General features: G+C 41.9%; 2 protein-coding genes across 2 annotated transcripts; both read right to left on the bottom strand.

The window, feature by feature from the left end:
• Positions 1–101: 101 nt before the first annotated feature.
• Positions 102–7475, bottom strand: LOC149862959 (tubulin alpha-3 chain). The gene is made up of 5 exons (XM_090051298.1): positions 7425–7475; positions 6203–6425; positions 3847–3995; positions 1579–2259; positions 102–398 (listed from the first exon to the last, which is right to left on the bottom strand). Exons 1-5 carry the CDS (start codon positions 7425–7427, stop codon positions 102–104), a joined length of 1353 nt encoding a protein of 450 aa, XP_089907424.1. The 5' UTR covers positions 7428–7475.
• A 3219-nt stretch (positions 7476–10694) lies between these two features.
• LOC149862958 (G protein-coupled receptor 55-like) lies at positions 10695–11624 on the bottom strand. Its single transcript, XM_090054126.1, has one exon. It carries the CDS (start codon positions 11622–11624, stop codon positions 10695–10697), a length of 930 nt encoding a protein of 309 aa, XP_089910252.1.
• Positions 11625–24801: the final 13177 nt, after the last annotated feature.

Below are 24801 nucleotides of genomic sequence, written 5' to 3'. Positions count from 1 at the left end.
AACCAGAAATGAAAACCGAACATTTAAACTTTTATTTGTATACCAAACAAGTGCATTAAGAAAAATTCTGTCTTGAAACCTTTCATACTTTCTTCTTTTTTTTAATATTCTTCCCCTTCTTCTGCCTCTGCTTCTACTGAATCTACACCCACTTCTTCATAATCTTTTTCCAGTGCAGCCAAATCTTCCCGGGCCTCAGAAAATTCTCCTTCCTCCATTCCTTCTCCAACATACCAATGCACAAAGGCACGCTTTGCATACATCAGATCAAATTTATGATCAAGGCGAGCCCATGCTTCTGCAATGGCAGTTGTATTACTCAGCATACAAACTGCCCGCTGTACCTTGGCCAAGTCACCTCCTGGTACTACAGTTGGAGGCTGGTAATTAATACCCACCTATGAAAAAACAAAAATGAAATTAATGTTTTCAAATACCTTTTTCAGTTCTCTTTGTAGTTTATTCAGAAAACCTCTTATTTAACTGAAATCTATGCAGGAGCATTCCCATTCATTACACTGGCATTACACTACGAGCCCTAAAAGTTCAAAAATTATGAACCCAACCCCAGAAATATCCTAAAATTGTAATAAATGCTGGGGGCTTTTTGTGTGTCTTGGTTTTAAGTGTCAAGGTGCACTTCCTGCACTTTTCTTTGCAATTAGGACTAGAAACTCCTTTAAAAAAAACAAAAAACCAAACCCAAAATGCCGAAATTCCCAAATACTATTTCAGTATCTGGAGCTTTTTGAGGAGGGGGGGAAAAAACATACTAGAAATAGTGAGACTTGCAATTAAAAGCATGAGATGGCAAGAGAAATAGGATACTCCTGGACAAATTCCAGTTAATTACCACAAAAATAAAACAAAACTTCATGACTTTATCTAGGGCTATCCAACTTCTGGGCAGCTGGGAGTGCTGTGCACATGCTCCCCTGCTGCAGCCCCTTCCCCAACCTGCTATGCTGGCCACCTGGGTCCCCATGGTCCCACCCAACCTCCAAGGCAGGGATGGGGGGCAAGAAGCAGAAGCTGAAGGAGGGAAATGCTGCTGCAGCAGTATGGGCAGGAGCTTGTGGGCTATCCATCAGAACTGCAATTTCTATAGTACTTGGCAAGGTACTCAATTGGTGCGTTAATTAATGACAACTGGTATGTGCATACTATTTCACCAGTCTACAGCTGCCTTTAGTTCAAGAATCCATCAGTAACATCAAGACAGAGGCAAGAACTTAAAGGTGGTACAGGCACCATAAGTGACACATGGCTAGACATTTTACAACATCATTCAAGGATAGCTAAATCTCATAGCACTTCTACTAATTTTGCTTGCACAGATGAACAGTAATAGATTGTGACTGTTAGTAAAACAGTGTTCTGAAAAAAAAATGTAATTATGGCTTAATTTAAATTATAGAAATAACTATCTTCTCTTGCAAGCCTTACCTCGTGCATGCTTAAAAATGTAATCTAGCATGCGAACTTTAAAAAGATATGGACACTACTGTATTGGTGTGCGAAAACAACCTCTAACTGTTCTGCTGACCATTCATATATATCATTTTTTGCAAAACATACCTTGAATCCAGTTGGACACCAATCCACAAACTGAATAGTACGCTTGGTCTTGATAGTAGCTATGGCTGCATTGACATCTTTAGGGACAACATCACCTCTATATAACATACAGCAGGCCATATACTTGCCATGGCGAGGGTCACACTTTACCATCTGATTAGCTGGCTCAAAGCAAGCATTAGTAATTTCTGCCACAGACAGCTGCTCATGGTATGCTTTTTCAGCAGAAATGACAGGCGCGTAAGTCGCCAATGGGAAATGGATTCGTGGATATGGGACAAGATTGGTCTGGAACTCTGTTAGATCTACATTGAGGGCTCCATCAAAACGAAGCGAAGCTGTGATGGATGAAACTATTTGCCCAATGAGTCTATTTAAGTTTGTGTAAGTAGGACGTTCGATGTCAAGGTTGCGACGACATATGTCATATATAGCTTCATTGTCTACCATGAAGGCACAGTCAGAATGTTCCAATGTTGTGTGTGTAGTCAGAATGGAGTTGTAGGGTTCCACTACAGCAGTAGAAACCTGCGGTGCTGGGTATATTGCAAATTCTAGTTTAGACTTTTTGCCATAGTCAACAGACAGTCTTTCCATAAGTAGAGATGCAAACCCAGAGCCAGTGCCTCCTCCAAAACTATGGAAGATGAGGAAACCCTGGAGCCCTGTACACAGATCAGCCTACAAGGGGGGGTGGGGAAGGGAAAAAGTTGGAGAGAAAATTAATCTGAAATGTTAGATTTTACATCAAAGATTCCTGGGGCTAATTACACTAAAAACAAAAATACCTTCTCTTTATCCCTAGGTTATTAATGCCAGATTCTTGTAATAAACATTCCTAAAAAGGTAAAAAGGTAAATGAAAATTCGAACCTTTAACTCAGAGCTGGTAGTTGTGGGTTCTTATATTGTATCTGGATATTTTAGTTTCTGAATACATGTAAAACTGGGGGGGGGGTCCCTCTAAGCTGCAAAGTTCTCGAAAAAATCTATCTGCTTTTGTTACTTGCACGTCATCAGACTATTGCTTTAAAATATGCTGTCATGGCTTTGCTTATACCAGTAAAATCTCATTGTTTTTAGCAAACTTTCCAATGAGATTTTAGTGCTGTAAGTGAAAGGAAAACCTAGCCATGACAGCGTATTTTTTAAGCAATGGTCTGCTGCCGTGCAAGTAACAAAAACACCAGATTAGCTCTCCAAATAGATTGTGAGGACTTTGCAGGTTAGAGGAGAAACCCCCCCACCCCAAACCAAAACTTTTATATGTATATAGAACATATTTGATGTGCATTAATTTAGAGAGAGATTTCAACTGTATGACTTCTGTTCAAAGCAAAACTTTATTTCTGGGACTTGTGCATGCTATGCTACAGTTAGGAGCATAATTTCAATTTATCTAAATCAAAATAGGATTGGACCCCAATTATTTTATCATATCTGCACTCAAGACATAATTTTATACTCAGCAGATCGTGTGTTAAGTTTATAAAACTTTCATCAACTTTATAATGTGGCCAAATCTTACTTTTAGAATTTTAGCCAGTCATGCAAACTCTTTCATTATGCATTGAACCATATCTTCCTATGCATGTGTTGCAATAGTTTTTATTAAGTAAAAACCAGAAAGTTACCTTAAGTATTTGAGTTCAACTTACTGAAACTGAATTGTAAGACATGCATAGGAAGATATGATTCAAATCAAAATTGAAGAGAGAACATATGACAATGCAATGAAAAAATATGTGCAGCTTACATTTCTTCAGGAGTGTTAATCTATCTTACTGAGCTAACTTAAGACAGTATTTTTTTTAATTCTAGGAATTTAATGAATTTTCTAGTTTATATACCCCCACACTTAAGTAACTCTTTTGAAAAAAAACCCAAACAAACTGAAGTGCTTAAGTCATTCAGATGACTGAAAATTATACCCTAAATTACAGTAGTTTGATACCATAACTACAGGGGTAGTGCAAAACAATCACCTTGAAAAACCCGAATATAAAGATAATTAAATATACATTATCAGTTTCTCATAAAAGAAATATTTACATCTGCTTATTTATGACGATATAATACTGTTGAAACATTGTCAGTCAAAAACTTGAGTCCAGAAAGATTACAAGATATAACCCATGGATAGATAATCTATATCCCAAAAAGTTTTGGGTGTCCAAACATACACCAGAACCTTCATTTAACTTAGGTATGTATAAGAGAGACTTCACACAGAAATTTTTAATACTGATCTTGCTGTTTGAACTCTTACCAGCTTGCGAATGCGATCTAGTACTAGATCAACAATCTCTTTTCCAATAGTGTAATGGCCTCTGGCATAATTGTTAGCTGCATCCTCCTTTCCAGTAATAAGCTGCTCAGGATGAAATAGTTGTCTGTATGTGCCTGTACGTACTTCATCTAAAAAAAGGTACAAAATATTTACATATACGTTTCATCTGTTCCATTAGATAGGTGATGTGCTAGTTCAGAATTAAGACTTATGTGGGTGCACTAGGGAGGACAGAACATAAAGGAGCCCTCCTCTACATATTGTCTTTGAATATCATGGAATAAGAAAGTATTTTAAAGGCAGAAACAGCAGACTAGTCCCATGCCCCTCTTTAAAAGGAAATAAAAGACTCTGGATTCAGTTCAGCATAATCCTGTCAAAGAATGCTTTATTTACAGTTACAAAAATGTGACACAGGAGGAAAAAAAAAGAATCTTACTGACTTGTCACCCTTTGATTAAAAAAAAAAATGTACATACACAACTGCTCAAACAATATCTAAAGAACTTAAAAAAAAAACCCCACAGGCCAGTAGTCATGCAAAACCATAGAGAATGTATTAAGCTAAGGATGGCAAACCTGCAACACAAGTGCTGCAAGCATCACAGGCCACCTACAGCATGTCACAGGTAGCGTGGATCATCCTGAGAAGGGGGAAAGCCAGCATGGAGGCAGATGGCACAGGAAGCAAAGGCAGAGGAAGAGAATCAGAATAGCACTACAGAAGGGTATGAGGTTAACCTGTGGCATGCCTGAAAGAAAGGTTAGCCTGCACTGTATTAAACCACAAAATTGTAGTGCAGGAATGTCAAAAGGACTCAAATTTTAAAGTCATGTTATTTTAAGATGGGTAGAAAAAAATTCATTTGTACTGGTGGAGAAAAAGTGTTTTATCTAAGGGAGTATAAATTCTTGCAGTATGTAGAGGCAATGGGATCCAAAAGTTGTAATCCTATTTCCCTCTGTAACCTATGCATTTGTGCACATCTCTCCCCTAAAATGCTATACTTGGAAGTCAAAACTCTAAGACAACTGAAATGTTATTCTTAATCCAAAATTATTTTTCAGACCAATTTAAAGAAATGCAGTGCTTCTACAGCTGTGCTGCATGCAACAGGAGGATTAGGGAATGGTTTCTTAGTGTAACAAGGAATATAATGAAAATCATGTTTCAAAAGGAAATTAAGCACTTCCAATTGCTAAGCAAGCCCTCAGGGACAGTTTTTGCCCCATATGTACAGAAAGCCCTAAAACAAGTGTTATTTGAAATAGCAGAAAAAAGCCTCAGAATCTGGGTGTAGGGTACAACTGAGTATGCTTACCAGGAAATTGATAATCTAACATATTAAACTGCAATACCTACTCTGCTAAGAGTTGTGACCTCTCTCAAATCCATTCCCTTTCTGGGCCTTAGATGGAGAACCTTTTATAAAAAGAAGTTCGTATGCCTTACCTTTATTAAGACTAAATCTTCAAATGGAAGTACAAACTGTAATTATTAGTCCATTAATATTTATATTCCAAGTTGTACTATAGTAATTAGTTCCCAAGTATCACTGGAATAGCAAAGTCTAAAGAACTCATGTATGTAGTCTTTACCACTTACCTTTCCACCTATGGAAAGAAAAACAAATTGCAGCAATGTATTTTCATAGATTTCATAGACATTAGGGCTGGAAGGGACCTTGGGAGATCATCGAGTCCAGCCCCCTGCCCAAAGGGCAGGAAGTCAGCTGGGGTCATAGGATCCCAGCAAGATAAGCATCCAATTTACTCTTGAAGGTGTTCAATGTAGGTGCTTGAACCACCTCCGCTGGCAGACTGTTCCAGACCTTGGGGGCTCGGACAGTAAAGAAATTCTTCCTTATGTCCAGCCTGAAACGGTCTTGCAGGAGTTTGTGACCGTTCGACCTCGTCATCCCTTGGGGCGCTCTGGTGAACAGACGTTCCCCCAGATCCTTGCATCTGGTTCCTAAGTATTTAAGAAAGGGACCAAAACATACCTGTATGTCTATTACCTCTATCTGCAATGCCAAAAGGAACAAATTCAAGTTGATTTCAGACACAATGGCTGGCCTTGATTCCCCAGCCAATATTCTTTGTGGATTTTTATACACTGCTTATTATTTTAAAAAATGTGTTTTCATCTTTGTTACAAACACAAATCTAAAACATTGCTTGGATTTATAGGACTAATGTTATGCACCCAGAAATGTATTATTAGTTTTACAGGTGACTCTGTTTACTTTAGATTTGGCACTTGGTGTTTCAAAAGAAAAAGCAAATTATCTTCAATCATTCTTAAATTAAAGACCTCTTAACTTCATGTACATACCAACCACTGTTGGCTCAAGGTCCACAAATACAGCCCTGGGCACATGTTTACCAGCCCCCGTCTCGCTGAAGAAAGTGTTAAATGAATCATCTCCACCTCCAGTGGTTTTATCACTGGGCATCTGCCCGTCAGGCTGTATTCCATGTTCAAGACAATATAATTCCCAACATGCATTGCCAATCTGAACACCAGCCTGGCCCACGTGGATCGAGATACATTCACGCTGTAAAAATGGACAAAACAGTGATACCAAACTTGTGCAAACCTTTTTGTTTTGAGCCTTATAAGTGAAAATGCTGGCATGCAGATTATGTAACTCCTACCCCCCTCCCTTCATCCTCCAAAGCCTGGTTACATACACTGAAGGTTAAGAGGGTAGTATGTTTCTCTAAACCAGCCTAGAAACTCCAAATGCTGTTGCAGCCAGAACAATGGGAGAAGCAACAGGTGCACGAGAGCCTGAGCCTGAAATATCCCCTTGAGGACAAGTTGCCTATGAGCCACCAGTTGGAAAGCCCTGGTCCACTGTATTCTGAACGTCAAATCACTTTGTGGGCAAAGGTATCCCAAACGTCTAGCAATACTTTACACACAATTCTGTAACTGAGAATCCTGATCCGAGATGTCTACCCAGCTACCCCCCGACTCCCTTACCCACGTGCTACACAATCCTCTTAGCCTTGGGTTCCCTTCAGTGCTTTTAACTGTTACTTTAACTGCTAAGGAAATGTAACCCTTGTACCTACAAGTTACCCCAGAAGCACCCCCCGCGGTACAGAGACGCCCTGCGTCTCGGACAGAGTGGAGGCCGTAACAGCTCGCTGCCCCTACAAGGACTCGTACATCGTTTCCCCCACCTCTCCCGGCCCAGTCGGATCCTACCCCCACCGCGCTGCCTGCCAGTCCGCGCACGAGGCGCAACCGCCGCCTGCCAACTGCCTCCCCACGCGCACGCGGCGCCGCGCCATTGGCTGCCCGGTCGGCCCCTGCCGCCGCGTGCTCCTAGTACTGGCGCTGGCGGCTTCTCTCGGCCTCCCACGGGCTGGGCTGGGCTGGCCAGACTGGCTGTAGACGCAAGTTCACAGCGGCAAACCGCCTGTCGCATTCTCCGCTGCGGTTCGTCTCATCCGCTTCCCCCCCTCGCAGCCGTCCCCTTCCTCCCAGCCGCCGCCGCAGCCAGCCCGAGGCCCCAGCGGCCTCCCCAGGCAGCCGCGCTCCCCACCATGGCGCCGCGCGAAGACAGAGACACTCAAAACCCCTCGTCCGCCGCCACCCGCAAGAACCGCTCACTGCCAACGGCTGCACCTGCTTCGCATGCAGCGCGCGCTACAGTGTCATTGGCTGCCGGTCCCGCCGCGAGCCCTGCCTGCTGATTGGTTGCGCGAGCTCCCACCAGACGTGCGGGCGCCTTTGATTGGATGTGCCCTAGCGGTGGGGGTGGGGTGCACGTGGTTGGGATATAGCCCGCCACTGGTGCAGCACGTGCCTCGTCCTGCCTAGCTCCAGGTAGCTTTCTGCGCGGCTTGAGTCCCGCGCTGCGAAGCGCCTCCCTCCCTCCTACCTCTCGAGTCCCGCGCCGCTCGGTCTGCTTCGTCTAGTTCGTACGGTGCAGATCTCCCCCGCCCGGAGCGCCCAGCTCGGGGCTTTCTCCTCGGCTGTGCAGAAGCGGCGCCCTTCGCGCTTCCTTCGCGGGGGGCTCCGAGACAGCGGAGCTCTTGAATGTTGCTGCTCCTCATGCTGGCAGAGCCGCCGACGAGGAGCTACCAGTGCTGCTGCTCTGTAGCAGTAATTGGGAGGGGAGTTCTTGAAGAAAAATATATTCATTTTCGTGTATTTCTCAGTTTTCAGGCAACAAATCTTTTAAAAGGAGCTCAAGAATGATCTTTGACTGTAGGTTTTACTAAGCTACTGTATAGGAAAGGAGTGCTAAAAGTTACAGGTTTTCTGAGGCAATATGTTGCAGGGGAAGGATGCTGTAAAGCTATTTTTTTGCCTCAAATTTGAGTGAAGTGGCATCTTATTTCCCTGTGTGTCATGTCAGTTCTTGGTGATTCAGTTGTGCTCTACTGCTGTAATTATGAGCCTTCTATTTTTTTTCCAGAGAGCACAGAGCTGACTAATTTTAATATCTTTTCAGGAAAAAAACCCCTCGGAACAGGCACCAGTAAGAGTAGTCCAGTGTGGTAAGTGTGATGAACAAAACCTACTAATGTCATAACGCTATAGATTCAGCCTAAGAAATTGCAATTTCAAAAGCAATAACAAGAATATATATTTTTTCATTTTGTGATAAGAACGTTGAGCCTGTGTATGACCATAAACTGCATCCTATAAAATACCACAATATTACAACCTCCAGATTAAGTGAGTATAAAACCTTGATCCCCACTGCCTTCTGGGTACTCTTTGACTGGAGAAAGGCAAAGAGACATCACCTTGACAGAAATGCCATAGGCCATGAGAAGGCAAAGTCTGGCCTTTGAGGCTGAATCAGTTGGGTGGCAGACTTTATTTCCCAGCAGCCCCTCCCTGCATTGCTGCAGTCAGTTTCCATGGAGACCCCAGCAGCGGTGGGGTGGAGCGAGGTTAGCGCTGGCAGGGCATGTGGCTGGTTAGAGAGCTGCTCCAGAGCTGGGATCTTGCTGTGGTGACTGTGGTCCAGAGCGAGGGCAGACTGATACGTTGCCCACATGCCCCAGGCAGGGTTGTGCAAGCAGTGGAGTTGAGGCTCTGCACTGGCTTCAGACCATGTTGTCACTGCCACAAGATCCCGGCCTCTCCTGCCAGTGCTGCTTCCACCAGTCTCCATGGAAACTGGCCCTGTGCTGTCACAGCCCTGCTGCTGCTGGGGTCTCCATGCAAACTGGCCACAGCAATGCAGGCACAGTTGCTGGGAAATGGAGTCTGGCTACCAGCCAGATTGGTCATTTTGCCTACCCCTGCCCTAGGCAGTCAGCAGCAGTTCTTATCTGTTGCTCTCTGCCAGAAGCTACAACCATCAAGACACTGAATGTTTAGACTTGATCTGTTTTTGAATACTGTCTCAGTGGTCTGAAGTGGGGATGATGGTAAGTCTTGGGCAGCCTCCACTCCATACTCTTGCCTAGGTGTTTGGGTCGAAGGTCTTGGTGACTAGACCTCTTACATATATACCATGATCCAGAGGATTAACAGTTGTAATTCTGTTATCTGCGTGTTATCATATAATAGTTTGACAAGTAACAATGCTACAGAGCTGTCACATATTAAAAAACACAAAAGTTTCTGAAATCATAGTGGCTCTGAGTCATAACATTTGATTGGTGTCGTTGCAGGAGACCCTCCATCTGCCTCAGTGCAGGCACTGGCATTAAAAGTGATGACAGATCTGTTTGATTTATTAGTTATTTATTTATGCTAGCTGACACATCTTAAGTCAAATATTTATGCTTCACACACAGGCGTAATCATACATAGTACATAAACAGTCATGAGCATGTAGCAACTGCCTACAAAATTGTATTTAGGAAACAGCATTCTTTGTCTTTTTAGTGAAATCAGTTTCTTTCTAAATTTTGTACAAATTGGATTATTCAGGTACTCTGTATTGTGAAGAGTCAGGAAGGGTACATTTGTTATGATGAAATTAAAATACCATACATAATAGATTTCATAACTGAAATCTGGCTAATCTCGTATGAAGTATGCTGCTGCAACATAAAACGTGAAAGGTAGACAGCAAATTTCGTGGGCATATTGTAGTATAATTCCATTTCAAGTGTAAATATTATTGTTGTAGAAACAATATTGTATGGTATCTCAGGAAAAGCACTATTCTTTTTTTGCATGTGAATCATTAACTCATAATTGAGAAACATCCCCTGCTGATTTAAGAAATTCTGGTAAGAAAATTACAAATCTCAAACTACATTGGTTCTGATGGGTATTCCGATAACGGTTACTCTTTAAAGCAGGGGTGAGAGATATGGTGTTATAAATTTGATCAAGTTTTGCCTGGATGAAAAGGTTAAAAGAATGTCAAGTGCACAGCAACGCATCACAATATATACCCAATGTGTATTTACACATCCCTTCAAAAGTGGTGTCCAACTGTTTCAAATAAATAGTTCCACTTTTGGTTTATCTCTTAATAATTTTGATCATGTTGGCAAGGGGGGATCTGGGATGCATGGATGATTTGAATGCTGATTTAGACAACGTAGGTTCTACCTTGACGAATGTATTTCAGATGTTTACCAGGCAGCCTGTAGCTTAAGATAAAGTCTTTCCCATTATGTCTTTGAGCCATCTTATTTTTCTTCTTTATGTTTACATTATCACTTAGTTTGTTTGAAAACAAAGAGTTATACAGGACTTAATTTTTTCTGTTTGCATATACATACAGCACACACAAAATTACTGCCTTATTATCATTTCTTTAAAAAAACAGTTAAGAGGAATCTATTTACCTAGCTTTTGCTGAGTAAATGACATTATGATATAGTAAGTAAGGTCATTCGGGACAACCTTGGGAGAAAGTAAATGTTTTCATTAACAACCTGAAGTCACTTTTCTTGCGAAATTCTTTTGCAGCAAAGTAGTAACAAACAGCATCCAAGCAACAGTTGATATTGGCTATACACATTGCCACCTGAATGAAGAGGCTAATGTGTTGTTTCGTATTGCAGTCCATGATGACATGTTTCCTTACTAAGAACTGTAAAAAAATCCCCAGGTGGAATGGTGTAAAGCAGACCACAAACACAATGAGGTTGGCTGCAATGGTCCGTATACAGACAAACTGTTCAGTCCACTCTTTTCCATCAGTTTTATGCCTCAGGAGGGTCTGGATGATCTGAATCGAACAGTAAACCATCACACTCAAGGGGATAAGAAATCCAAAGATTTCAACAGAAACGATGACTGATGTTTGCCATGTGTTATCTGACATGTTGTGGAAGCACCTGAATTTGCCATTGTGATTGGACTTATAGATTGGAATGCTACCAAGCCAAACTAGAACCCAAACACAGAAGCATGCAATGCCTGCCATCCTGGGGGATCGGAAAACTCTGGCTTTGAATGGGTGCCTTATAGCAAAATATCTGTCAAAACTAATGCAAGCAGCGATGAAGATACTTCCATACATATTAACAAAGTAGAGGGATTCCAAAAAATGGCACAAGAGACCCTGTGGCCCTTGTTTGAAATCAGACATCTTGAAAAGAAGGGAGAAAAGAAGTAGAAGATCTGCAAGAACAAGATTTATCATGTAGATTGATGATTCGATCCATTTCTTCTGAAAGCAGCAGAACACCAGGAGGGCTAGCAAATTGAGAATCAAACCAAGACCAAAGGTGGGTATGTAGATCGCTTGCTGAAGAGATTTTATTATAGTATCAACATGGATAAAGGAGCATTCCTTGAAGTTGCTGGTATTCATTTGTCTTCTAAAATACACAGAGCATGTTAGAACTGTACTCAATTCATATGTTCCAAATGACATAAAACATTATTTGGTAAGATTAAAAAAAATGCCTATGTCTCATTTTCAAAAGTTACTTACTTACCTAAGTCTCATAAAATCTTGGAAAACAGGATTTAGGCTTCTTCGTTACTTAGAAACTTTTAACAAATTTAATTTAGTATTTTTGCAGCCTCTGAGGTGGCAAGTCATAGCAGTCCAGTACTTTACACAATTATAAAGGAAGAACCAGCCACATTCATGGAGAACAGCCAGGACTGGTTTTGAAAATCTCACCTAAAGGGATATATACAGAAGTAATCACATGGGGCATTTTTACACATCCTCCAAGAGTAGCAGGGGAGAGGGGAGCAGCTGCCAGCAGCACTGCAGAAGGGACCAGTATGAATCATTGCATTCATTGCAAATTTATGTATGATGTGACTGGTATTGCATTACTATGCTGGACAAAATCAAGCAAAACAAGTTGGGGATAGTCCTGCTTTGAGAATGGGGTTGGACTAGATCACTAGATGACCCGCTGAGATCCCTCCAACCCTTAAGTTTCTATGATTTTATGATTACTTCAGTTCATCGATACAAGTTTGTTATCATAATTAATCTGTCATTATTATAATAAATCTAAGGTGATTAAATTGACAAAATCTTTGCCAAGATGTGCGTTAACTTTTGCATAGAGTCTGTCTTGCAGTTTTCCCTATCGGAGCACAGGGAGGTCTTTAGACCTGCATACCTTGTACACAGCTTATGCGCTCTAAACTTTGACTCATTTTCTATAGACAAAAAGTAGTAGGTAAGATGCATCCTTGTAATCAGAATATTGTGATAAGCCTTACAAAGTCTTAAACAGTTTGCCACCTATGAACAGTTAGGTCTCCTGGTATCTGCAGGAGACACTTTAAAACATGTTAACTATTAGGCTGTAAGTATTTTTGTGTTATCAGCATAGGTGGAAGGATAAAAAAAATTGCAGGGGGGAGAGGTGGGGCTGAGGCACCCTTCTCCCAGGCAGGAAAGTCTTCAGGGGAGGGGATGGGGGAAAGGGCTGGCGGGAGGGAGTGGGACTGGGGCTGGGACCGGGCAGGGATCAGGAGGGAGCTGAGCCAAGCCAGGCCCAGGATTGGGGCCGGGGCCTGCTGAGCCCATGCAGTCACCCCTTCCCCTGCATCCGGGGTCATTGCCCAGTGCTGGTGCCTCCACGCCAATGAATCTGCTGGCCCCAGCCCTGCACCACCCAGGGTGGCCTGGAGCCAGGGATCAAAGTGGAGCCAGGCTCAGCTGCGCTGCCCTAGAGGGAATAGAGCCCCTAGGAACCCTGCGCAGCTGGGGCAGGATGGGGCGTAGGGTGAAGCCCCAACTTGTCCAGAGGCCACGGGAAGGGCAGGCGTTTCTCACCACTCCACATGTCCTAGGAGGCCTGAGGGCGTGTTCTTCCAGATCTGCGCAGGGTAGGGTGGGCTGCTGCTACAGGCAGGTGCCGGAGCAGCACCAGGCTGTTCCCAGTGAGGCTGGCTGTGCTATGCTCAGGACAGGTGACGGTGCTGGGAGTGGCCCATCTTGCTGCCTGCCCCACTCAGTGGTGGGATATACATGGTGCCGTGCTGTGCCACTTTTGAAGCAGTGGCAGCGAGGCACGGATGCAGGGAGCACAGCCTACCCCACAGCTGCAGCCTGCCTTTGCCCTGTGCACACACTGGGGGGCAACATGCCTCCCCTTAGCTCCCCTGTGCCATGCTTCTGGATGAGCTGCCTGGCTCCAATTGTCCCATGACCCAGCCTGGCTAGGACCCCATTCACGGCCTACAGTCCAGGAGGGAGAGGGCAGGGTGGATTATTTATCCCTTCCCCTGCCTCTCTGCCTCCTGCACAGTGGGGGTCTCAATCTGCCCTCTCCCCAAAAGCCCAGCCAGTCATAAAGAAAGTAGATTGAAAGAAAATTATCTGCCTGCTGGCCAGCTACAATCCTGACCACACAGGGTGGCTGTGTGTGCATGTGCCTCCCTCCCTGTTGCAGCATCCTGAAGCTGGGCTGCCCTGGCATTTGTGGGTGCTGAGTCCCAGTAGCACCCCTCTTCTACCACCTATGGTTATCAGTGTGCAGGGGAAGGGTGGGGGAATATGAGTATGTGGGTGTGAGAAAGAGAAAAAAGATACTGGCTGACAGAAAGTTAAGAGCAGAATGGAAAAAAAAATTGTATCTAAGGGATTTACACTTTGTAGTTTGCTAAATGAGCCAAATAAGTTAATAATGTGAAACAGGTGCTACTAAAGCATTTAAGATATGTTGAAAATATGTTTAATCATGTAATTATTTATACAATTACATTCTATAAACTTGAAAACAGCATAAAATAAAATGAAATGCCTGCTAGTTGGTCTAAATATGGGCAATTTAAACTTTGAAAGCATTACCACTTTAGCCTAGCAAAATGCGGATGTTTTGTGGTAAATTCAGTAAAAAGAGTTACTACTTTTTACACAGAAATTTTTTTAAAAGGGCCTGCAGTGTATATATGCATGTATTGTAAGTGTGAGGGTAGGGAATACAGATTTGAATATACGTGACAGTAACAAGACCTTTTTTTCGTTTGCTGTAAAACCACAAGTGAGCATGTCAGCAGTTTCCATGGTTATATGAAAGTGGCTTTTTTTGTTCTGCTTATATCACGTTACCATTCTGTGTTGCTGTTTGTGGGTTTTTGTTCTGTTTGCAGGTTCTTACTCTGTTTGCATAAGCTTATATACTGTTCCTAAATTATTCAAACATTAGCTTATTGGAGAGGCAAAATTAGCAGTGTCTTCCCTTTAGGAAATAAAGTGCCTGCATATCTTTTTGTGTAAAGCAAAATATATGCATTTTACATTATCCTTGTGAACTATTGAATCTATCAGATCTTTGCCTAAAGAGAGGGATCAGGTAGAACAGCAGAGTGGGATAAGAAGATGATTTTGCAACATTACTACTAGTTCTTCCACTTCTTAATATATTTTCTCTGTTTTATACAAACTAATTTAAACTGTTCATCTGTGTTACAATAGATAAGTACAGCCTGTTCAATGGTACAGTCATTGAAAGTTTCAGACAGAAACCAACTTGTTTCTTCAAGGAATTTTTCTAGGAATTTAGGAGCATTCCAATAATTGATATTTACTGTTCTTTTTTAATTTGTTAGTTTTTGGACACAACAGAACTTGTTTTTGCATTTCAGTGTATGTGGTTTCTCTAGCTAGGGACAGAAATTACACATAAACCAGTATACGTGATTGGAAACCAGTTCAAATCTACAGCACAATAGAAGTTCAAATCTACAACACAATAGCATATATATCGTTTTCAAAATAGCTGAAACAGGTCTAAGATAAACCTGGATGGGTATAGTATCAGATTTAACTGATTTAGGTTAAATTGGTTTATTGAACCTCTGTCCCAGATCCCCTCCAGATTCAAGTTAACCCAGCCTCCCAGGATGCTTTGTACCTCCCTCGCAACCAACCCCCGCTTGCAGGGTGGATGGGCCAAAACTGTCTGCTTCAGATGAGCAGACAAGCATGGCTTGTGGTATGAGCCACTGCAGGCATGTGGCTGCATTTCCAGAATCAAAAGTGAATGTCTGTTCACTTGCTTATCAGTTCAATCTACTCAGCTTAGTCTACCCTGCAAAGATTGAATTGGTTCAGCCTTAGGCTTTTTGACTGTTTGTACTTAATCTAAAACAATATACAAATCAGTTGAAATGTATCTATGCGTAAACTGGGTTATCCAATTTTATGTCTGAGTGTTTTGAGACTGCAGAGAGATGACGTAAGTTTTAATGTTGTGAGTTTGTGATTGTATTTAAAACAAACGCATTTAAAACAAAGATGTATGTATGGGTATCTGGACATGTTAAATACACAATAATTCAACAGACTTTCAATTATACCCATCTACTTAGTCACATCTTTATTGTCTTTCTATAAGGAGACACATCATTAGATTACCACCAAAAAGCTAATTTTTGTTTGTTTCATTTTTTATTTAAACTTCCATCCAAACCTCTTTGGAGCTTTTACTCCCTATGTAATTTTCTTTGAACCACCCAAAAGGGACCTCTCTCATGCCCCCAGTGAATGTTCTTTTTGTGGAATTTGGCTGGATGATACAGACTCTACCCATTTTGTTCTAAAGAAGAATAGACCCTTCAGGCAATTTTTCAAGCCTCAGCTCCCAGTCACACTTTTAGTTTTTGTGGTAAATTCTGTCCCAGAGATAACCTTTTAGGGAGGATCATGTGATTATGGGACCTAGTTGGATCCCCTTTTTTAAAAGTTTACCTATATGACATGAGTCATCCAGCCTTTCATTTTATCAGATCCTATTCTCACATATTCTCCAGGAAATGGATGAGCTTTTTCAATTTTGGATCATAGAGTTCCTGTGTAGGAATTCCTACAAGAGTTTTTTCTGGAGTCCATGGCTCATGCACCAGCAGGAAGAGAGCTGTACACATTGCACACATTGTACTTTCAGTAACTGCTATTTTATAACCAATCCAAAGGAAGAGATATACTGGTCTCAGTCCCGTAGGTGCTGTTTTACAAAGATAGCCAGCTAAACCTCAAAGTTCTTTTGATTGTTTCCACTGTCCCATCAAACTGTGGATGTTTTGGGGTGGTTTGTGTCTTGATCCCTAGAACCTTAGAAACTTGCTTGAAGGATTTTGAATTCAGTTTTCTTTGGAACTGCCTGTAACCCACCCAGGGCCTGAAATCTAGTGATTAATTGATTCACTAGAGCTTATGCTGCTATCACAGCCTCATGGTTTCTTACTGGGCAGGTCTGAGCATTTTGTGAAATATTCCACAGAAAATATAGATTGCCAAGCTCTCAGGCAAAGGCCCAAGCTTATCCACAGCAAGAGGCTCTACACAGGTACCCCCAAAAATATTCTAGAATAGAGGCTCTGTCCATCGTGGATGGTTTGTTCTTTGCAATTAAACATGTTTTCTGCATCAATTTTTCTGCATTCTGCCTGGATTTTGCTCAGTTGAACTTTTCTCTTAGCTTGGTTGTGGTTTTTAAAACCCCCAAAGGTCCAGCAATTAAAATGATGACATAGCCTTAGAAGTGTTTTTTTCAATGCGTCTGATACAAACAGCTGAAAACAACTCGTAAAGAAATAGGCCCACGACCCTTGACTTTCTTGGTGCAGTGTGGCAGTAGCAGCTCATCTCAGTGGACTTAATGTGCTGCATTGCGCACCATCCCATGTGGGCCCAGTTGCCAGTGGCCGTGGTGCCAGAGTACTGTGCAGCACCAACAAGAAGCTGAGTGGGGAAGGGCGGTGATGTGGAGGATGAGGAGCAGAGGAGTCTGCATGTCCTGCAGTTCGGTCTAGCCCTGGCTACAGCAAAGTGGAGCGGCACAAGGTGCAGCCCTCCAACCTCAGGTTTCTGGCAGCAGTTGCTGGGCTAGATAGGATCAGTTGGCATCTCCCTGCCCCTCCCTCCCACCTCCAGCCCTCAACAGCTCACCAGAACTCCTTAAGTGGCCATCCAGCCCAAATAATTGCCCACACCTGCTCTAGCTCTTAGTTGTGTTATGGCCAATTCGGGTTGATTGCTCCAGTGGACATGCATCCTAATCACGTGCAAAAGCTTGTAACAAATGGATAATGGATAAGCCAGTCTCTTTTCTGGGGGTCAATTCTGTAGTACCCTTAGGGTTGGCTTTTCAAATTCACTGCTAGAAGTGCCCCTCTGTTCATCCTTCTGGCTACATATTTGAGCTATGCTGTTGAACTGAACTGTCCTCCCTGACAATTTTTCTCTTTTGCATTATTTTAAATCTATTTTTCTCACCAGATCTTTGTCAGCAGTATGCCCCAAGCACTCTCTTTCTAGGCCTTTTTGCAAAGTCACACATATCTCACACTTTCTTGAAACAGTAACCTGCAGTAGCCTCTCTGTGCCTCTGTGCTTGGAACATGAGCTCAACTGTTTCTTACAGCTACTATAAAAGGAAGATGGAAATTTCAGTAAGTTTCAGCCTAGCCCACAATTGTTGGACTTTTACCAAGACAATTAAAAATTCCTATTGTAACATGTCATCGCTATCATCTTAAGCACATAGGTCTTTTACAATTTTCTCTCCATTTATTCATTTAGGAAAGTAAATGGGGCATCCTTTTTATTCCTTTGTAGTTTTCTATGGAAATATTTTGAAACAACTTTATCCTTCTTACATTTCCATTTGACATGATTTTAGCTTCTGCTCTTATCATTTCTAGAGGTGGCGCTACCATCTAGTCATTAGAAAGGTTCTGGTCATGCCTTACAGCTTGTTATCCTTTGGGGGTCAGGAATGTCTTGCAGAGGTCATGGGGGATTTGGGCCACACTTTCCAGTTAAAAGATATCTTTGATTCACTTCTAGGCTTTCCCCCCACTACAAACTTTATTCCTTTAATAATCTCTTTGTGACTATTTTAAAGCAGTTTCTTCTCTTCTTACATATTAGCTGGTGTTCCATTTTAGGTCTAGGGATGATGCAGCATGGAAGTAATTAGTTTAGGGTTCTGAGACGCATCCAAAGTCCTATTCACAACTGTCTGTAGGTAGGGAGGGCTTTATGATGTTTTCAGGGTTTGGTCAAGATTCACTCAAAATAAAGCCCCTAATAGCAACTTAGCTCATGCACTGAATCTTAAACAAAACTTTTTTCGAGCAGTCATTTTCTTGTGCCTTCACACGTATTTTAAGTTTTCCTCCGCATTTTAATTTTATTTATTTAGTTATGAATCACTGATATTTCTATGAGAGAAGCAGCTCATCTACCATTAGTTTAGTGTCACTGCTTTCTGCCCCTCATACAGCTGTGGCTGGGCTGGGCCATGCTGGCTCCATGCTGCATGGTGTGATCCTAGCTATACAGCTGGAAACTGCATGGTACTGGCCAGGACAGGCTGGCTCTAGCAGGACTTGGTTCCCAGCTGCATAGCCAGGACCACACAGTGCGGCATGGAGCTAGACTGGCTTGGCCCAGCCCCCACACAGTGGGGCAATCACCAGCAATCCTCACCCTTCCCTCTGCCTATCTTATCTGAGTTTCTACTCTCAGATGGAGGGAGGGCAGAGGAACAGCCCCATGGTCAGCAGGCCAGAAGCCTCTGCTATGTCCTGCCACTGGCATCTCCTGCTACTGGCACCTTGTCAGTTTTGACAGGTACCCACCAGCAAGTAATAGTTTTCTGAATTTTAGAGGGGCCCTGTGGACCAGGTAGAATAGTCTGGCAGGCTGGGTCCAGTCGGCAGGTCATATTTTGCCCGCCCCTGCTTTAGACCAATAGTTCCATAGTTATGGTCAGGGGTGCCAAGTATGTGGGGGCCCAAGGGCCCTGCGCCCCTTGGGAAGAGGGCTGCCACCTGAAGTGTGTAAAACTTTCCATGTGTCTATCATCTTAGGCTGCTCCAGCAAAAATAAAAGTTGGCTTCTATGGCTATGGTATGTGTCCAGGAGCCAGGTCCCTTACCTACAGGGAATTTGAAACAGTGTCTCGACAAAGTGCTCTAACCACCAGGCTACAGATTAAACCTTATCTAGACATCTCTCTAGCCCTTCTCTTGTAGTTGGGCGTTAGCACAGCCAATGAAAGAACATATGTGGACCAGAAGGAGGGAAAGCGGGTATGTGGCTCATTAAGTTGAAAACTGCCCTGAATGGGTAGGAAATCCTTGATTCTAGCCTGGACTTTTGTCCAAAACTTTACCAGTGCTTTTAATCCAGTAAATAGTAAACACTAGATACAGTGGGCCAACTTAAAGAGGAGAGCTGGAGAAGGCGCTGCATGGTTTTTAACCTGTCACCTGGTAGATAAAGTACATTACTGGGAATCAGATGATGTAGGTTCAACCCGTCTCTGAGTGAGATGTTCCCTAGAATTTGGATCTCCTGTCCCCTGGGCAAGTGCTCTAATCCCTGGACTCTTGCCTAAAACCTCCTTACTGCTTCTGGCAGGAATGTGTGTTAGGGCAATTCTATTTGGCAACAAATAAAAATCCAAATTTCAGTAAGGCAGCTGTATACATTGCATTTAGGAGGGTACAATGAAATAGAGTTCTGCCCTTAATGCTTAACCATAAGTAATATTACCATGGTAGTCATGATATTGCCAATTCTGAGTTGAACTGCACAAGCAGCATGCTTCAGTAACCTCATTTCCTCCACACCAGCCTACAATACAGGAGCAGTTTGGAGTGTTCTCTCAATCTCTCTAAAACTCACTTGCAGCTGAGTTGTATGGTTCCTAATCGCAGAGAGGACTTAGAAAGAGCTAGCTCAGGCATTGCATGTCAGCCAATTTAATCTGCTCTGTGGTAGGTGGCTTCCAGCACCTAACTTAGCTTGAGTATTTCTGAAACAATGGTTCTCTGCCTTTTTAGACTTGCACACTTTGTTAGACGGAAGTCACTTCTCAGGAAATGAGAGGTTGTAGCTTTTTTTTTTACTTTAGGAAAATAATAGAGCAATTATTTTGCTCCAAAAACACAGAAATATGACAACATGTCAGAATGGTTTTGACTCTATGGATTCCTCTGTGTTTATCTTGTGAATTGTGTAGGTGTTTATACACCTAACAATACGGCACCCTTCAAAGGAACTTGCGGCACCCCAGGGGGCTGTGACATCCAGGCTGAAAATCATTGCTGTATACTGCAGCACAGTTTCTGGTATAGTCAAACACAAAGTCAGAATCTAGTCTTTCAAGTGCTGAGGAAACCACAATTCCATTAATAAAATTAGTAACTGAAAACCAGAAAATACATTTGTGATGGCTAACAATGTGCTATGCATGTCCTTATTAAACTCAGATTCTGGTATTATTGCTCAATATTAAATGCAAGCTATATATTCAAAATCACTTAAATGTACTTTCTTACTAGATGATGATCTTAATGCAAATAGTAATCATAGTTTTAAATGAAAAATAAATATGACATTAAAAATGTACCTAACTGTAGTCATCTACTTGCAATACAGTGTTTTTTGTAATACAGTAATAGAACAATTTCTGCTCACATTGAATTCCAGCTTTACGTTAGTACAAATTAACACAAGATTTTTTTCATAAACTTGGTGTATTCCTGTTATGGTCAGTACTGAGACAAACTAGGATTATTAACAGCGTTATAAACATCATTGATTTCTGCGAGTAAGCAGAATTTTTTCATTTTTGATTTTCAGATCTTTTCTTATGATACATATTCATTTTGGAGGGGGAGTGGAATTACTATGGTTAGTCAACAGAAGAATGGAGCTACTTAATAATTAATTGTAAACCCAAGTATTTATAACGTAATTAAATTGCATTTACATGATATTTCTGCCTTTTAACACTGAAATGTTAAATATTTTTATTATTACATTAACTCATAGTTATTACTAAATCCCAGAAACGTATTTTTCTAACATAAGATAAACAAAACATTATGCATTTTTTCGTATTGAGTTTTATCAGAAATGAGCTTCAGAGTAGATTAAAGCTCTTGTTTAAAGTCTATTCCCTTGTTAAGGTCTTTAAACTAATAACAGCAATTAAAATATGAGTTACTTTACCTTAATTTTAAGCAAGCAAGTTCAGAAATTGCTTCAGGCAAGGTTAACCTTTTGAATAAACCTATCCTATACATTACACAAGAGAAGCTTTGGGTATGCAGCATCAGGCTACCACATCCTCTGCTTTTCTGGAAAAAAAAATAGCTTCTGTCTGGTAGTTTACCACTGTCTCATACTGTTTTACTATACAAGTGAAGGTGAAAGAGGGGGCTGAATTTATGAAACCAAATCTTTAGTTGTTCCCAGGGAGCACTGATGGAGCTAAGCTAATTTATACTAGATTGGAATCCCAGCCTGTATGTTTTTAACATTGGTAGTTATTTTGTGGGGGTGAAAGATGCTTTGTATAGGTATAGCATGCAAAGATAAAACATAACCCTCGCTATTCCATAATTATCATCTTCTGGTTAATCTGCTTACTTTTAAATGTGAGAATACATTTTTTAAAACTCAGAGATGTACAAATATACATGAATTGCATATAATGTCTGATTCCCTCATGCACTGCAGTCACTTTGCTTTGCTTAGATTAACAGGTAATTTGACTGCAGCTGCTTTACATCATGAGGGTGGTAGTGACTGGGTGCCACAGCAAGATTTTGTAGTTCTTATACTCCATTCTAGAGGTTGTATCAGGATTAAATCTTTCAGTAGCCCACTTGACAAGAAAACATGGTGATATCTGTTCATGTTTGTTTAAAATGCCTACTGCAATATAGCGAACACTTGATTCTGGAGAGAAACAAATGTTTGAGGTATGTTAGGACTGCCAAAGGAAATTATAGTTATTGCTGGGGGCATCTACATGTAGACTAATTAGCTTTGCAGCAAATGTCTCTTGTCTACATGTGCAGCCCTATTAAGCTGCAGGAAACTAATTAACTCCGCACCAATGCACATGTAGTTGTTGGCACAGCTAGCTGGGGAACAAGGGTGCTTCTGTGCAGAGGCTGCCTGCTGTCTAGCCCCACATTGGAACACCTTCGTGCCCCAGTCAGCCCCTTTGCAGCACATTGAGCCCAGTCAGAGCAGCCCGAGGTTGGCAGGTTGATCCCCCGGATTCCCTGCCAGTCAGGGCTGCTTCAACCCAGTCTTGCTGCAGTCATGTCCACAGTAGGGTGTGGGGTCTGTGTGGGGTCTGGGGCAAATCAGCCTGTGCAGGGCCCAGATGCAGCAGTGGCGGCGGTGGCAGCAGCAGTGTGGGGAGGTGGCAAGCAGCTGGACTTGAAGCCAGCTTGGCTCCGTGGGGTGTGGGGCCTGGAGCATTCTCCCCAGTTTGCTCTCCCTAGGGATGGCCCTGGTCCTGGGTGCAAGGGTAAATGTTGTGCTCAGGAGCAATGAATTCCAGTGCAAACTGTGCCGGAATTTATTGCTGTGCGCTAATAGCATGTGTAGATGTGCCCGCTGTGACCTTAGATCTTGATTCAAATCTCTAACTGATTTTAAAGGTATTAAAATATAACCAGTTATGTTCAGTGTTGTTGTGGACTAGCTATAAATCAAGGACCTGGAGGTAAAAGGCCTTGTTATCTTGTTAGCAATCTTTGAAGGTTTCCAAACTCCCTATATTTAAAATGTTATGTAGCAAATTATGGAAGATCTGATTATCCATTTTGTTATGACAGTTTAAAGCAGTATAACTGGACTTCTATCAATTAAGTAACGTAAGTGTGAATCTGATGCAAGTGAGAGGATGAACAGGTCCAGTGTGTGCAAATGTTTTCTAGTCAGTACACAGGTATCAGAAAGGCTTACTGTATATCACAATGGACTAATACATTGTTCCTGAAGAATTTTTCTCTGAGTATAGTTTGATTATGAAAGGTTATTGTTCAGCGTCATGTATTGTAAACTTTGGTCAAAATATAATCAGTTTTTCTCTTTATGTTTCTATTAACCCTTCAAAAAATAGTTGAACACTATGGCATAATTCAACATCGCTCCTTTGAAGTCAATGAAACTGTATTGATTTTTAGCAGATGAGAATCGGGCCCTACCTGCTTTAACAATTTTGTTTGATGCTGAATTCTGCTCTCAGCTATATCAGTGTAAAGGCAGGTCATTTCTAGAAGTACACTGTAAATGAGAGCAGAATTGGTTTTTGTTATTTCTCTAGCTCTTTCTGCCTCTATCTCAAAAGGTTTTCCCATTTGTGACGGAGGCAAAGTAAAAGAATGAAAAAGAGAAAAAGTACTCATTAGCTTCTTTCACTTCTTTAATATCTTCTACTGCTGTGATCAATGCTCTCCATTGGTTCTAACATGTAAGCATCATCACCTAACATGCAAGTATCTGATCACAATCTTCTAAGAAGTTTCAAATTCAGATGAACTGGCAGGTCATATTTCCTGCCAACAGCCAGGGGGTGGGTCATTTGGCCCACAGGGCTTCTCACAAGCTGGACAACTAATCTTTGGATCTGGCCAGTGGACCTTTTTGTTGTAGCTACCAGAGCTGTTGTGTGGGCTCAGCCAGCACCCAGGGGGTTGACGCTATCACTGCTTGCCTACCCTTTTCCCATTGTAGACTGCTGCTGATTTTAGTTGCAGCAACTGAAAACTAGAAATTCAGAAGTAAGTGGCAGAGAGGGGAGGAAGTACACAAGCAGAAGTGGCATTAACCTTCTTGTCTAGATGCTGATCAGTGCCAACACAACAACTCCAGAAGCTTCAGTGACAAGCCCCATGGGCTGGATGGAGGCATGTTGTCCAACCTGAGAGAAGCCCTGTAGGCCTGTGGGCCATGTGTTTCACATCCCTGTTCTAAGAGGCTGCACAAAGCACAGAAAGAGAGATGAGTAGCAGAGAGGCTGATTCTTCAAAGAGATCTACTACAGGAAATTCCTTGTCCCTATTCCACCCAACAGAACTTTTCTGGAAACCAGAAGGTTTCTTTCTTCTCTTTCTGTATTTGGCTGTAATGACAGGTAGTGGAGACAGGACAAATGGTACAAAAAAGCCAGAAGTTGGGTGCCAACAGATTTCTAAAACATGCATAATTAAATGGCTGTCATGCATAACAACACCCATAGTTTGGCTATCTCCCTGTAAAAGAATACAATAGAGATTTTTAAAAGTATGTTATCATTACACATTACATGTATGAGTGAGTGAAGGGATTTAATACATTACCGAGGAAGTCTGTCTATAAACCTGCTTGCTGCTTCAAATAAGTCTATTACAGAGCCAGAAGTTGATGGGATTTCTTCTGCTGCTGTCTCAGATCTATTCTAGAAGAACAAATGCAGCTTCTAGTGTTCCTAAGAGTAGAAGAAAATCTATAATCTTCTGCAACAAGAACTGTAACTGATGATTTGAGATATTACCTCTTTTAGCCATTATGAAAGTGGAAGAGAGTCCTGCTGAAACCCACAACTCATATAGGTTCCTGATTACCTTCAGATTCTATAAAACACTAGGATCCCAACCTTTCACTGATACATTAGTATAATTTTATTTTTTTTTAGTTACTCTGGCATACAACTGACATAACAGAGTAAAAGATTGGGCCCATGGACTAACTAAAGCTCAAGTACAGGAAA

Source organism: Crocodylus siamensis, chromosome 6 (assembly GCF_052110815.1).
Source record: "Crocodylus siamensis isolate JL-2025a chromosome 6, ASM5211081v1, whole genome shotgun sequence".
Classification (NCBI taxonomy): domain Eukaryota; kingdom Metazoa; phylum Chordata; order Crocodylia; family Crocodylidae; genus Crocodylus; species Crocodylus siamensis.
This window is presented reverse-complemented; position numbering and strand designations above follow the sequence as displayed.

Excerpts from the sequence above, each read along its gene's own strand:
- LOC149862958 (XM_090054126.1), bottom strand. The coding sequence starts at position 11,624 with ATGAATACCAGCAACTTCAAGGAATGCTCCTTTATCCATGTTGATACT.
- LOC149862959 (XM_090051298.1), bottom strand. Across the intron at positions 2,260-3,846 it reads TAGATCGCATTCGCAAGCTG|GCTGATCTGTGTACAGGGCT; the intron begins GTAAGAGTTCAA and ends CCCCCCTTGTAG. Across the intron at positions 399-1,578 it reads GGTGTCCAACTGGATTCAAG|GTGGGTATTAATTACCAGCC; the intron begins GTATGTTTTGCA and ends GTTTTTTCATAG.